Source organism: Alosa alosa, chromosome 12, assembly GCF_017589495.1.
Source record: "Alosa alosa isolate M-15738 ecotype Scorff River chromosome 12, AALO_Geno_1.1, whole genome shotgun sequence".
Taxonomy (NCBI): domain Eukaryota; kingdom Metazoa; phylum Chordata; class Actinopteri; order Clupeiformes; family Clupeidae; genus Alosa; species Alosa alosa.
The window spans coordinates 29,479,561-29,494,395 of NC_063200.1; the positions used below are offsets into that span (position 1 = coordinate 29,479,561).

Here is a 14,835-nt window from a genome sequence, read left to right on the forward strand (position 1 = left end):
GAACCTAATCATTTTGACCGCCACACAGCGAGGTCTCACCAACTACATTTAACACCACATTAAACTAGCACAGATAATCTATCAAACAGCTCTATCCAGACTAATAAAACGTCCCGGGGAACGGCCGACTTTTATATTTCAAAGAAAAGATTAGAATCAGTCTCCCGGACTGAAATATAATTACACGCAGAGACGCATACTGACCAGAGTCCTACGTCCACGTCCTACGACCTACCTTGACTTTGCACTTTGCACTTTTACATTGTATGTAATCAGTGTCAACACAATAAATAAATAACAAACTAAAAAATAAATAACATGTATTATGTATGCTTCTGTCCACACTATAGAGCGCAAATTAAAATAATTGTATCCCTCGATTGTTTAGTCCAGCTTTGTTTACGACAAAGAATGATTAATCGGCTACTGTCGTTGTCCTCCGACAAATGCAATGCACAATGAATGTCTGTATAGGCTATAAGAATATTGTGAATGACAATTGTGAATGTCTGTTTCCATCGAATAGGCTACTGGAACAAATGCAAAAAAGGTTTGTTTAACCGTCCAAACTGTTAAAAGCAAACCTATAGATAGAGACAGATACAATTGTGCAAGAAAATTATAAACCAGAAATTGATTCAACAAGAGTGTTTTGGTAATTTATTGTATATATTTATTTACCGCTGATTGTTGACTGTTTAACTGAAAGACACTGCATTGGATAGAATGAAACATTTTCATCTCTTCTCAGATAGATGTAGAGATGTAAATGTTTCAGATAATATCCGGTGCTGTCCATGGTGCTGAAAACGACTCAGCGTCTTTTCATCAACGCAACGGCTCTGCATTTTTATCCAGACATATATAACGGGAATGGAATTAAATAATTGCTGATTGCCGAGATAACTTAGAAGTCATCCTTCGTTGTTTCTGAGCTGCATTCACCGTTGTTGTTACTGGTGCCAATTTAGTGCTGCTGTGAAATATGAGACATTTACAATGAACTATTTTGAGCCAAGTTGGGGAACATTTTTGTATTACATCTGGAATTGAATAGTCTAAACCACACATTTACCCACCTAATGAATGCATACATCTTCAACCGTATTTGCTTTGTTCTTTGAACTCAGTGCAACCCATTGCTTATTTCTATGTTTTTTGTTTTAGTGGGGGCCAATGCAGACTCATCCCATGTGCTGTATTTGACCGGTATCTTGATCCACTGATGCAGAACGTGACGGGGGGGCTGAAAAGGTTCCCTCCTACTTGGACGGATCAATTGTCCAGTCAAGGCAAAGCTTGTAGTCGTTAGCGACTGCGCCTCAGATATAAAAGGCGGGTCGTAGGACTTACTGATGCTGTGAGAGCCACACACCCCACACTTACACACAGGAACACACCACACGCCTCCACCTCACACTGTACCCGTCATTCGCACGCTCACCCCCCGCCTGCCCAGATGAGTTACCCGATGGACTCTATAGGGAGTCGGAGAATGATGGACTCCAGGACTACCTACGTCCGCTCCAGCGGCTCTCCCTCCAGCGGGTATCGTTCCCAGTCCTGGTCCCGTGCAAGCCCCGGTTCCAGTGTAACGTATAAGAGGACCGTCAGCACGCCGGTGGCCCGAACCTACAGCTCCGCTGTGCTCAGCTCTGCCGACAGCGTCGACTACGGCCAGACATCAATTCTAAACGGAGACTACAAGCGCACCAACGAGAAGGAACAGCTCCAAGGGCTCAACGACCGCTTCGCCGGTTACATCGACAAGGTGCACTACCTGGAGCAGCAGAACAGGCAGATTGAGGCAGAGATTCAGGCACTGCGGCAGAGACAAGCGTCGCAATCTAAACTTGGTGATGTTTACGACCAGGAGCTGCAAGAACTGCGCGCCATGCTGGAGCAGATCCACCACGAAAAGGCGCAGATTCAGCTGGACACGGAGCACATCGAGGAAGACATCCAGAGGCTTAGGGACCGCTTCGATGAGGAAGCCCGTATCAGGGAGGAGACGGAAGCCATCATCCGTGCACTGAAGAAGGACACGACAGACTCGACATTAGTGAAGGCAGAGTTGGAGAAGAAAGTTCAGTCACTGCAGGATGAAATCGCTTTCATTCGCAACAACCATGAAGAAGAGGTGAATGAGCTGCTCGCCCAAGTTCAAGAGTCGCAGATCAGTATGGAGAAGAGGGACTACCAGAAGACCGACCTCACTGAGGCGCTCCGGGAGATCCGCTCACAGCTGGAAGGGCACTCTTCCCAAAATCTACAGCAAGTAGAAGACTGGTTTATGTGCAAGTTTTCCAAGCTGAACGAGGCGGCGGAACAAAACAAAGATGCAATCAAATCCGCCCGGGATGAGATCGCAGACTACCGCCGTCAGCTCCAGTCCAAGACCATCGAACTCGAGTCCGTTCGGGGAACGAAGGACTCACTTGAGAGACAACTCACTGACATCGAGGACCGACACAACAGTGACATGGCCAGCCTTCAGGTGGGTGAATTATTCAAAGTGGAATAACTTTAGCATTTCTTAGTTTTAATATTCTACATGCATGTGCTTTGTACTTAAAGTCTTGCTAAAGGTGTGGATATAGGTTGGGATGACATTGACACAAAAGTGCGTCACGTCTCCAGTGCTTTAAATCAGCTTTATTCACTAGTGTTAGAATCGCAGACTTAGCTCCTAACAATGGTGTAGGTAAAAGGATATGCTGTGAAAAGAATACCAAGGTTTCTGTAATTCTTTGCATAGCCAGTATGTCCATGTGAATTATCCATAAAGGCACCGACTGATTTTATGACGTTTTAGGGGGATTCAATCAATATGCACTTGCTTGATAGTAAAATACAAAGGGAGTTAAAACTACATGCAGGTGTGCAAAGGGGTTTCGCTTGAGGGCATTCTGTATCTGTGAAAAAACTGCACAACAGAGACAGACTAAATGGATTGCAGTCATTTCACACAGCGACGAGTGAACAATTCAAGGACTCGCCCAAATCGAGTGGAGGGGGGTTAGAGGCAATGCGAGGCAGACACAATCACCCCCCTGTTTTGTTCCTTGCTGAGTCAGAGCTGCAGCTCAGTGTATGGATTGGCTGCGTCCTCACATCACCCCACTAGACATCAAGGAGGAATACCAGACACGCCACTGGGCGCCCTTGAAATAAAATACGAACCCAATAACCCGCAAATTGCTTTAATGCGTCAAAATAGTATTTTCTAAAAAAAAAAAGGTAAAAAAAAGAGGAAAAGAGAAAACTAGTATGATGATGATAGACAGTTGAAATTCAAACATTAATACACCCTCATCTAAAAACATACACCATACAAAATAATATTCCTTGTAAAGCTTTTGTATTTTTTTTAATTTAAAACCAACCGTAATAACACTTAGAAACACTTTCCCTTATTATTGCAGTGCCATAGTGGTTCTGTTGGATTAACGAGTGACGCATTTTTTTTTAGTCTGATGTGAGTTAGAACCACGCCCTGATACATATGCAGTATGCGTGAATGAATCATAATCTGACACACAGGTATCTATGTCATCTGCGTGAGAGGTTTTAAACAATAAGAGCTACATCTGTCAGCTCTGATTCTTATGATTTGTTTCAGTGTTGCAGTTCATAATAGTAACTCTCATCTTATCACACAGGAAACAATCAATCAACTGGACAATGAATTGAAGAGCACGAAATGGGAAATGGCTCGCCACCTGCGCGAGTACCAAGATCTACTCAATGTCAAGATGGCTCTTGATATAGAGATTGCTGCTTACAGGTAAAGCAGCTTTTTACATTGATTATCCTTTACATGCATGTATGTAGTTTTAGGTGGAGAATGAATATGTAAGTAACAACATTTATGAAATATAAATATGTTATATTATAATATAAACATACAAATATTTGTTTCTGTTATTAATCATCCAGGAAACTTCTAGAAGGGGAGGAGACACACTTCAGCACTTACCCTTACCGTCAGTCTGTCACCACCAAGATCTCCAAGGTCAAAAGTGAGCCCCCCAAGCTTAAGGTGCAGCACAAGTTTGTGGAGGAAATCATTGAGGAGACCCGTGTTGAGGATGAAAAGGCTGAAATGGATGAGGCTTTGGCCGAGATAGCCAATGAGCTGGCTGCTGCTCTAGGAGGAGACCAAGGCGGAGAGGAGGATGAAGGTGAAGGAGAGGGTGAGGAAGGTGATGAAGCTGGTGAAGAGGAGGGAGAGAAAGAGGAGGGAGATGAGAAAGAGGAAGAGGCTGAGGCAGAGGAGGAGGAGGTGGTAGCCGCTAGTGATGCTAAACTCAGCACAAGCGCTCCTGGTGAGGAAGAGGAAGAGGAAGAGGAAGGAGGAGAAAAAGAGGCTGGAGATGAAGAGGAAGAAGGAGAGGGTGGTGAAGAGGAGAAAGAAGGCAAGGAAGGAGAGGGAGAAGGAGAGGCAGAGGGAGGAGAGGAGGAAGGAGAGAAGGGGGATAAGGGAGAAGGAGGAGAGGATGAGGCTCAGGAGGTGGAAGAGACCGTGCTGAGCACCAAGGCCCCAGAGTCAAAGGCCTCTCCAGAGAAAGAGAAGGCGGAAAGTGACAAAGAAGAGGAAAAAGCTGAAGAGGAAGAGGAGGAGGAAGAAGAGGCTGGTGATGACAAAGCAAAATCTGATGCAGGAAGTGGTGACGAGAAGGAGACCAAAGCAGAGCCAGAGAAGGAGGCCGCCAAAGATGAGAAGAAGAAGGAAGAGAAATCTGAAGCACCTGCAACCAAGGCTGAAGCCCCAAAGACAGAGACCTCCAAGACTGCCACACCAGAGGCCCCAAAGAGTGAATCTCCAAAAGCTGAATCCCCAAAGACCCAGTCCCCAAAGAGTGAATCTCCAAGAGCTGAGTCTCCAAAACCTGAATCTCCAAAGGCTGAGTCCCCAAAGAGTGAGTCCCCAAAACCTGAAGCTGTGAAGAGTGAGCCGACCAAGGCACAAGCTCCAAAGGCCCCCAAGACTGAGAGCCCCAAGAAAGAGGAGCCCAAAGCTGCAGAATCACCCAAGAAGGAGGAGAAGAAAGCTGAGCCCCCAAAAGAGGAGGCCCCCAAAGCTGCCCCCGAGAAAGTAGAGAAGAAGAGTGAACCTGAGCCAGCAGAGAAGAAGGATGAAAAGAAAGAAGCTGAAAAGGGCAAGAAGGAAGAGGAGAAGGAGCCTGCTGAGAAGGAGGTGATCTCCAACGGCGTGGAGGAGGAGAGCCCATCCAAAGATGACCCCAGCCAGAAGGTGATCATCACTCAAACCGTGGAGACAATCACCACCGGAGAGGACGGAGCCAAGCATGTCACAAAGTCAGTGACTGTCACGGAGACCGTCAAGGAGGTGGAGGAAGTGGTCCAGGAGAAGATGGTCTCCACCAAGAAGGTGGAGAAGCACTCCTCCCAGGCTGTCAAGCAGGTCACCGAGGCCGAGTGAACACCCTCAAACATGTTGAGACAGGAAGCGAAGGTGAAGATGAAGCAATCACGAAAAATACAACAATCGACAAAAACTAACATAACAAAGAAACCATAACAAATTAGAAAGATGTATTCATGCTAATCACTCAAACAGATTAAATCAAGACAATGCAGCATTAGAGAGAAGCCATAAGATGCGTCCAAGCTAAAAAACCTCAAAAACATGCATGTTGAGAGAGAGCTTTCAATGGGCTTCGCTGCAGATGGAGAGGGCTGAGCGGGGGTAATCTCTCTGTCTTTGTTTCTTTCTTTTCCTTCATTCTCTCTCTGCAGAACATGGGCGGGGTAATGGGGTATTTGGTGTCTGCATGCTAGTTCAGGAAAGGAGCAATACTCTCCCACTGCTTGGGGTAGATTTACAGTGAGTGTGTGAGAGTGTGAACATGTGTGTGTGTGTGTGTGGGTGTGTGTGCACCTGTGTATGGCATAAGGAATACATGTTATGCGTACTGAGAGTATGGATGGGAGAGTGAGAGTGACAAAAAGTACTTGAAGTCAAAAGAAGTTTATTTGGTTTAAGTGAACAGGGACCGTAGGGGTAAAACTGAAGTAGCCTTACAATTCACGGGAGGATAACAACTGAGCCAAAAATGAAGACAACACAACACATTTACTGAAAAGAATGACATTGGAACGACAAACCCATGACCATACATATACAGTACCTAAAGCAACTAAGAAACTCCTAGCCTTAAACATGCTTTTTACTGTTGTCTATTATGTTTACCTAACCAGTGCAATTGAAAAATAATAAAAATGCGCACACATACATTCTTGTATGCCTAGAAAGGACTTGAATTTAAATACTGAATATAAAATGAGGTGCTACTGTTTGCAATCCCATGTCTTTAGTCATCATGATGAATTTCTCAGCAGCATTTGCTCAATAAATGTCATATTAAAAGGCTTACTGTCTCTCTCTTGTCCTTCGAATGTCTGTCTCATTACATATACACATGATATCATTATCAAGAAAGCCCCAAAAAAAGACAAATATGAAAGAGGTTCCAATGTCATTTGGAAATGAACTTTTAACATTAGCAATGAAATACAGGATTGGAAGATCAAAAATAAATGTACTGAAGTTTCTGCAAATACATTATTTTTATTGACTTACATATAGAACAAAATAGTCAGTTAGTCAGGTATTAGAAACTGTGGCAAGGTGTGTTGCAACACCCTAATGCCTGAGGTGAGTAGATAGTTTTAGAGTGTAAAATTGATTCATGATATGAGTTTAATGTTTATTTATTATATGACTTTAATGGTTTGAGAGGTTTACTATTTCACCAACATGATGTGAATTGGGTCATGATTTGTAGCCCTGTTGGAAAAAGTCTGCTAAAAATGGCAAAGGCGTCTATTTCTAGTCAAGGTCGCTCGAAAGCATTAGGAGAGATGGACCTATGTTCACTTTCTATTTTTACAAAATGACCATTATAGATGTGCTTACAGGGCTTTTGTATTGATTGGCTCAGGGATAGTAAACGTCCTCAGCTGAACTCATTCACCGACACAGCAGGAAACACCGCTGTCCTCAGATGACCCACACGGGTCCAGGAAAACCACAGTCCTGTTTAGATACAGAGATGGAACATATAGATATCTTTCATTTTCAAAAGCAAAGGTTAGCTAGCACTGCACATTCGCCTTGTCCTATGACTGAAATAAATTAAAATAATGTGTTTTAGTAAGTCAGGGCAAAGCAAATCATAGGATACATGCCTAATAACAATATGTATGAAATGACTTCCATATTCTACTCTAAGTAGGAAAATATACCGAAGCAGAATCACGTAATCTGAGAAACGTGTACAACCGCCCACATAGCATACTGTAGTTGTATATCATAGCGAGACGTCAGCAATGGCAGACAATGTGCTAACATATAAAATATAGAACTTCAACTTAATATTAGTGCGAGTGAGTCACAGGTTTTATTCGGTCATTATTACTGTAGCCTGGCACAGAGCTGTCGAACATCTGACCGGGTGAGCATCTCTGCAGTGCAGACTCTCTGAACGTCATCATTTGCGGTGTTGGTAAGCATCCGAGTTCATTGCGCAGTATCCTACAGTATTCAGAATCCTCTAGGAACAGACATAACTTTGCGGTGCGCTATATTATATGCATCGAGGAATTATCTCAGTGTGCCACTTGAGTTGTTCAGTCCAGGCTATATATAGAAAATATATATCTGTGGCAGTTTATATATTGTGTTTTCTATTATTGCCTCAATTCTCAAGATTCTTGAGTTTTTTTTTGGACACATCTCGGATTTCATATCAGATAGGAAACTGAAAAAAGCAGGTGTTAAGCGAGCATTTGCCCGTCAGGGTGCCTGTCACTACAGTGCAGGGTATGTCCTGAATCCCAAATAGAGAAGTAGAGCAGCGTCAGGACACAGGGGTCTGTTCTCACTCAGACCTCTTAAAGAGCCAGGCTCACGTCACGGTGTAAGGATGAGAAAAGAGATTTACGCTTCCACCCAGTTTGGGGCTTTGGTTCAAGGCGTTTTGTGGTCAGAATGTGATTTTAATTCCAGACTGCAGAGTGGGTCTTAGCAGATTAAGCTTTTACATAAAGCCACCACATGTCCACACTGAAGAGATGTTTTCAAAACAAAACAAATTCATCTGTTTTCTCTCAGCATCAACACGTCAAGCATAATAAAAATGATATCTTTAATAAACAAGGATCCTATTCCCCTTCTTTTGCAGTGACTGCAGTTGTATTGTTTTCTTGAATTATAGCTGACACGTTCATATTCATGTGTGGTTGAAACACATAATACACAATAATATTGATGCTGACGGCACATAATACACAATAATATTGATGCTGACGGCTCTACTGAGTTAACTGGTGCCAGTGCAGAGTGTTCTGAAAACTGAGGACTGGCGGTCTGCAGATTTTAGTTTCTGCTTTGTGACCACAGCTTCACACTGTGCCAACCCCATCACCCCTGAGAGTCCTGAGGCGACGACTGCATTTCACAACAGTACTGAGATGTGTGCTTTTGGGTGGGTGCATGTGTGATATGTGTGGGTGTGTGTGTAGGGGGAGTGCACACACACACACAGAGAGAGAGAGAGAGAGAGAGAGAGAGAGAGAGAGCAAGATGCTTTTTCACAAAGAATCTGCCAGCCTGCCTGCAACATCAGGATAGAGATTGTTTATATAAACCAGATAAATAGACTGAAATTGAACCCTCAGATACTTAACGGAAAGCCCTTTGTAGGAGGGTTAAGGCATAGCAGATACCATTCATGTAGCTGCCTGCCATCTTCCTAAAAACTGCTAGAGACATGCTCTCGAGGACTGGATGGACAACACACCCTGGAGGTCATTCTTTCTGCAAGACCATACTCTCCTAACAAGTGTCCTGGATGTCACAAGCATGCCAAAGAGATGACAGCCCCACCAACACCGCAGTCCCACACAGTAGACAGATGCTAACTGGGCACAACTCTGTCTGACTGTCATCAGATGTTTGTGGGTGGCCAAGGTGAGGGTGTCTGACCATGCAGGGACATCAGGCTGACAGGCACAAGATGAACAAATTAAACAGTGGATTTGATTAACATTAAATGTTCATATATGAATTGTGAATAAAAGGAATTTACTTAGTAGCCTAAAACATTAGATATTTACTTTTTACATTGACATTTATTAAATTAGCTTTTATCCAAAGCAACTTACAGATGATGTATCTAGAATCATCTATGTAAGCGGAAGGATACAAATGAAGGTGGACTCACCAAGAATGTTTCCAAAGCTTTCATGGTATGGCCCATTTTAAGTGAAACTATTCACCAAATTCTCCCAGGACTGGACAGATTGATCTAGCCCAGGCTTACAGCAGAATGCTGCATTCTCTGCCTGCCCTACTTGTTAAGAGTATTTGTTTTAAAGTTGTGTAAAACAAGAACATGAGATACCTGAGTAACCTACTTAATACTACAAAGGAAACAGAGGTAAAATATCAAATAATTGAAAGTTATTTATATGTATGTAGACCTACTTATACCAGGGATAAAAGTTATCTTATCGGAAGATAAGCATTAGGTTTCAAGTTTTTTTTATTTATTTTTTAGATTTCAAGTCTTCTTAACCTATTACCTATTAGTTTATTTTAACCTATTTTTGTCCAGTTGGTTCCTAGATTAGCCTAGAAATCTAGACGCACTCTAGCGGCAGAAAATTTAATTTTAATGTGGGTCTGGCTCGTCAGGCTATTCCTAGATATTATCAGAATAAAATGTTAGCCATTGCATTGCTCATAATGCACAAACATGATGATTCTGATTATGATGAAGTCTGATTAACTACGTAGAACGATTACATTCTATCACATACAATCACATACAATGAAACCATGACATAGGACAGTTTTGTTGTTCAGGGAGATTTTATTGCATTAGCAGTAGTGCTCAACATTCTGAAGACAGGTTCTGTTCCTGTAGAGCTGGTTCACAATAATTAGTCACATAGTCAGAGGCCTAGTGTGTGGCCAAAACTTTACAGTATAGGTATGAACTGATCTATTGTACTTTATTGAGCCTTGATACAGTACTGCACTGAAAAACAGGGCTATTGTGTTGAAGCACCAGAATTGCAAGCACATTGCAGAGGTTTATTTGTCATGTCTTAACTCGTTTGTCAGGTGTGCACATATGGTTTACGTGTAGAAGGGGGTTAACGTTGTTGGCATCCTGTGCTTTTACTTTTTGGCCTTGGCTTTCTCAGGCTCCTCCTTCTTGTCTTTGTCGTCTTTCTTTTCTTTCTCATCTTTCTTCTCTTTCTTTACCGCTTCCTCCTTTTTCTTCTCTTCCTCCGGTTTCACAGTCTCCTTTGGGGCCGGTTTGGGTTTCTCGCCTTCATCTTTCACCGTCTCACTTTCGGCCTTCTCATCACTTTTCTTCTTCTCCTCCTTCGCTTTGCTCTCTTCCTTCACGTCAGCTTTCTTCTCTTCTTTTGGCTCGGCTTTGGCCTCGGCTTCTTTCACCTCCTCTTTTGCGGGTGCTTCTTTCTCTCCGTCCTCCTTAGCGGGCTCCTCCTTCTCCCCCTCGTCTTTTGCAGCCTCATCTTTCTCCTCTTCCTTCGCCTCGGAGCTCTCCACCTCTCCTGCTTCTTCAGCTCCTTCCTCTACGCTCTCTTTGGCTCCCTCCTCCTCTGCTTCTTCTCCCTCTTTCTTTTCCTCCTCCTCTTCCTCCTCTCCGGCACCTTCCTCCTTCTGGTCCTCCTCTTCACCTCCTGAGAAAGACAAAGGAATGTGTCAACATGTTTCATAGTATTTCTGTTTCAAATTCAACTTAGTTAATGAATATGCATAGAGAAAATACCAAGAATGGTATGTGATAAACAATCCTAATATGTATTTTTACACACAATAATAAACAAATATACAGGAAGCAGATCAGACTGACCTTCAGCCTCAGCCTCAGCCTCCGCCTCGGCTTCTTCTCCTTCTTCCTTTTCTTCCTCCTTCTCCTCTTCCTCCTCTCCCTTCTCCTCTTCCTCTGCTTCCTCCTCTTTCTCTTCTTCCTCCTTCACTTCTTCCTCTTCCTCCTTTCCCTTTTCCTCTTCCTCCTCCTCCTCCTCTTCCTTGGTGGGGGTGGCCTCGGCCTTGGGGGCCTGGGCGGAGGTGATGACCTCGTCAGCGGAGGAGTAGGACGAGCTGAGGAGGCGAGAGCTGAGCAGGTAGGGGACACTGGAGCTCATGCTGGAGAAGAGAGGCCGTGAGAAGACAGGCCCAGCGGACAGGCTGTGGGAGTACAGGCTGGACACGCCACCGCCCATGCCCACATTGAAGCGAGACTCCTCCCCTTCCAGCAATTTTCTGGAAGAAACACAGGTGCATCATCATACTCTGAGGGTTTTACCTTTTAGCATGTCTTAGTTACATAGCCATGGAGGGTTTAGAGTAGCTGTACCTGTATGCAGCAATCTCAATGTCAAGGGCCATTTTAACATTGAGGAGGTCCTGGTACTCTTTCAGGTAGTGAGCCATCTCCCCCTTAGTGGCCCTCAGCTCATCTTCCAATTGGCCGATTGTGTCCTGCAAGGAAACAATAAATAGCATGCATGATACTGTATGAGGATGCAACCCATTTTGATATATTTATGCAATGTATATATTCTGGATGTAAATAATGTACATAATCTGAACCTGGATTCATATTCAAAAGAGTCCTCAGAATACACTGACAATAGGAAGTCATTAAATGAAAAGCTAGCCCACTATTGCTACACTATTGCTAACTACAAGTGCTAGCTGCAGTACCACCACTGACCTGCATGGCGGCGATCTCACCACTCTGCTTATCCTCCATCTCATGCAGCTGCTTCTCCAGCGAGTCGTTGAGGCCGCGGCAGGCGTCAATCTCCAGGATGCGCGACTGCAGCTGCCGGCGGTACTCGCCGGCCTCGTCCTTGGAGCTGCGCACGGCGTCGCTGTGCTGCGCCACCGTCTCGGTCAGCGAGCCCACCTTGCCGCGGAACCACTCCTCGGCCGACTGCATGTTAGCGGCGCCGCCAGCGCTCATTACTAGCGGATGTCGCGCAGCGCTGGACAGGTCGGCCGCCTCGGTCTCCCGCGACAGCGTGAAGCCCGTACTGCACCTGCGCCTGCAGCTCGCTCACCTCGCCCTCGTGCAGCCGCTTGAGGAAGGCCAGCTCGTCGGCCAGCGTCTCCACCTGCTTCTCCAGCTCGGCGCGCTGCAGCGCCACCTCGTCGGCCGCCTTGCGCGCCTCCAGCAGCTTGCCCTCGGCCTCCTCGCGGCCCAGCGCCTCCTGCTCGTAGTGGGCCTGCAGGCCGTGGAGCGCCTCCTCGGCGCGCTCGCGGGCCTCCAGGGCCGCCTGGCGCTCCAGGCGCGCCTCCTCGGTGGCGTCGCGCAGGCGCCGCGCCTCCTGCTCGTAGAGGGCGCGCAGGCGGGACGGCTCGGCGTGCCGCTGGCGGAGGAGCCCCAGCTCGGCCTCCAGCGCCCGGTTCTGCTGCTCCAGCTCGTGCACGCGCTCAATGAAGCCGGCAAAGCGGTCGTTCAGCTCCTGCAGCTGGGCCTTCTCCTGCGTGCGCACCACCCGGAACTCGGAGCTGATGTGGGCCGCCTGGCTCAGGTCCAGCTCCATGGCGGCCGTGCTGGACGCACGGCTCGGGGACAGGTAGTGGTGGAGGCGCGAGGAGGCGCTGGAGGAGAGGGGGGCTGCCCCGTGGGTGGAGTACATGACCCGGGTGGAGGAGCGCGTCCTCGGGGCCTGCCGCGGGGCGCTGTCCCCGTACCATCGCTTGTAGGAGGAGGGGTAGTACGGGTCGTAGCTCATGGTGGCGATGGAGGGATCTATCTCTCGGTCTCTTTTCTGCCTCTGGTTGTCCACCGGAGCCCTGCTCAGCTCTGCTCGACTGCTGCAGACACTTCGGCTTTTATAGCAGGTGGGGAAGCATTGACGCACACACACTCTCCAACACCCCCCACACACACACACACACACACACACCCCTCCTCCTCCTCCTCCTCCACCCGCCCCCTCCAAAGCCTGACTCTGCGGGATCAATATAGAGAGGAACGAGAGAAAGAGGGAGGTGCAGAAACAAAGAGTCTGAAAGAGGAAGAGCAGCACAGCTCCAGCCCAGAGAGATTAGCTTTCCTCCAACTCTCGGCTGCCTAGAATAACCTCACCTCCAAGGTCACTCGGAAAATAAAGCACTTTCCCACACAAATTAGACTCTTGAGAAAATGTATAATCACAATAATTAACACATTTTGATAGCAATATTAACATCATTGAGAGGATACTGAGAGGATAACGTCAGTGAGAGAACTAGAGAGTGTATGAGTTTACAATAGGAGGATGATGGTATGTCTTTGCTGTATTTCTAATAATGCAGCTCTACTCCCTCTGCTGGTCAAATTGAGACTATCATCCACAGACCTTGAATGCCCTACAGTATAGTGACACACTTCTTTGCTTGGGACAAAAGAGTGGTGCATTATGGATATAAAGTGTTTTCCCACGCTCAGTATGATGTCCGTCTTATTCATACACACTAAATTAAGCATACTGTATGCTTATGTATGTTGGTATGTATGGCTGTACCTGTAAGTATCCATGTTTGCATGTATATGTGTATGTATGAATGTATGTATGCATATGGATGTATGGAAAGTTGGAAACAGTAGGTATACATGTATGCATATATGAATGTATCTATGTGTTTACATATTACGTAGAATTACCAATGTCCCAGCTTGTGTACAATGAATCTGTCCCTACAGGTATAGTTTGTTAAATGGCTCTATTGTTATGTTGCTTAGTTAGTTTAAAAAAATATCACCCCCATCCCACTGGAACAGAAGTCTGACTAGTCAACAGTCTTGTGCTGCTGACCAGCACTTCTGGTCTCGGTGGAGAGGAATGGGAGACGGGGTGGAAGGAGAGAGGGGAGGAAAGAGGAGGAGGAGGAGGAAGAGAGGGAGAGAGGGGGGTACAGTGTGCTGATGCTGCCTCGGAGAGCCCAGTGCAAACCCCTGTGCAAGCGCTACAATGACTTGGCATATCTATTACAATCAGACCAAGGAGCATCAGCACTAACGCTGTCTTTGTTTTCAGCCACATATTCTCAGTGGAAACTTTTTGAGCAGGTTCAATGTCTCATTAGTTTAATGAACAGTTGTGATGACTGTCTGAGCATATGGCAGTCTTGTTTTATTCTTCTTCTTCTTCTTATTATTATTATTATTATTACTATTATTATTCCCTGTTCCAGTAATCCCTTTTATTTAGTTTCATTCATTTATAAACAGTCTCTCTCACCTTTCCTCTAAGCACCTGCCTCTCTATATACGGCATTACGTATGATTACGTCACATAATACATTCCTGGAGCTCAGCATAAGAGTTCTCTGCATGTGTATGCGCTTGTGTGTTTGTGTATGTGTGTGTGTGTGTCACTCGATGATTAGTTTAGCCAGAAGCCCAAGCTAGCATTAATAATAGCTCAAGTTATGTCTTTTCCCCTACCCTTTTGTAAATAATTCTGTATTCAGTTTGATTGACAGTATGGCTAAGTCCTTTGTTATTGCCTTAAGGTCTTAATGGCAAATAACCATACTGCTACATCAGCCTTTTCCTGGTGCTGTGACAAATAGAATTTCCTCTGAAGCTATAGTCATCTATCAGGTAAACTGCCATACTGTCTTTGGGTAATATCCTGATCTGACACCAGACCAGAAAGTTTATTTACTTTATATTCTATGATAGATGTTATATTCGGCACAGTGTCTAGGGGGAACTGTGTGTGCGAGACAAAGGGAAATGATCCATTTAGATCTGTAACCGTGTATGC

The 14,835-nt window shown here is 45.3% G+C and overlaps 2 protein-coding genes across 2 annotated transcripts; one reads left to right on the forward strand and one right to left on the reverse strand.

Annotated features, from left to right (window-relative positions):
* The first annotated feature begins 1,287 nt into the window (after positions 1–1,287).
* On the forward strand, positions 1,288–6,397 carry nefma (neurofilament medium chain a). Its single transcript, XM_048258773.1, has 3 exons — positions 1,288–2,497; positions 3,663–3,787; positions 3,940–6,397. Exons 1-3 carry the CDS (start codon positions 1,460–1,462, stop codon positions 5,444–5,446), a joined length of 2,670 nt encoding a protein of 889 aa, XP_048114730.1. The 5' UTR covers positions 1,288–1,459; the 3' UTR covers positions 5,447–6,397.
* A 4,452-nt stretch (positions 6,398–10,849) lies between these two features.
* Positions 10,850–12,895, reverse strand: nefla (neurofilament light chain a). The gene is given in 4 exon segments (XM_048258774.1): positions 10,850–11,332; positions 11,427–11,551; positions 11,787–12,108; positions 12,110–12,895. Coding segments are annotated over 4 exon segments (1,623 nt in total). The 5' UTR covers positions 12,814–12,895; the 3' UTR covers positions 10,850–10,860.
* Between the last annotated feature and the right edge of the window lie 1,940 nt (positions 12,896–14,835).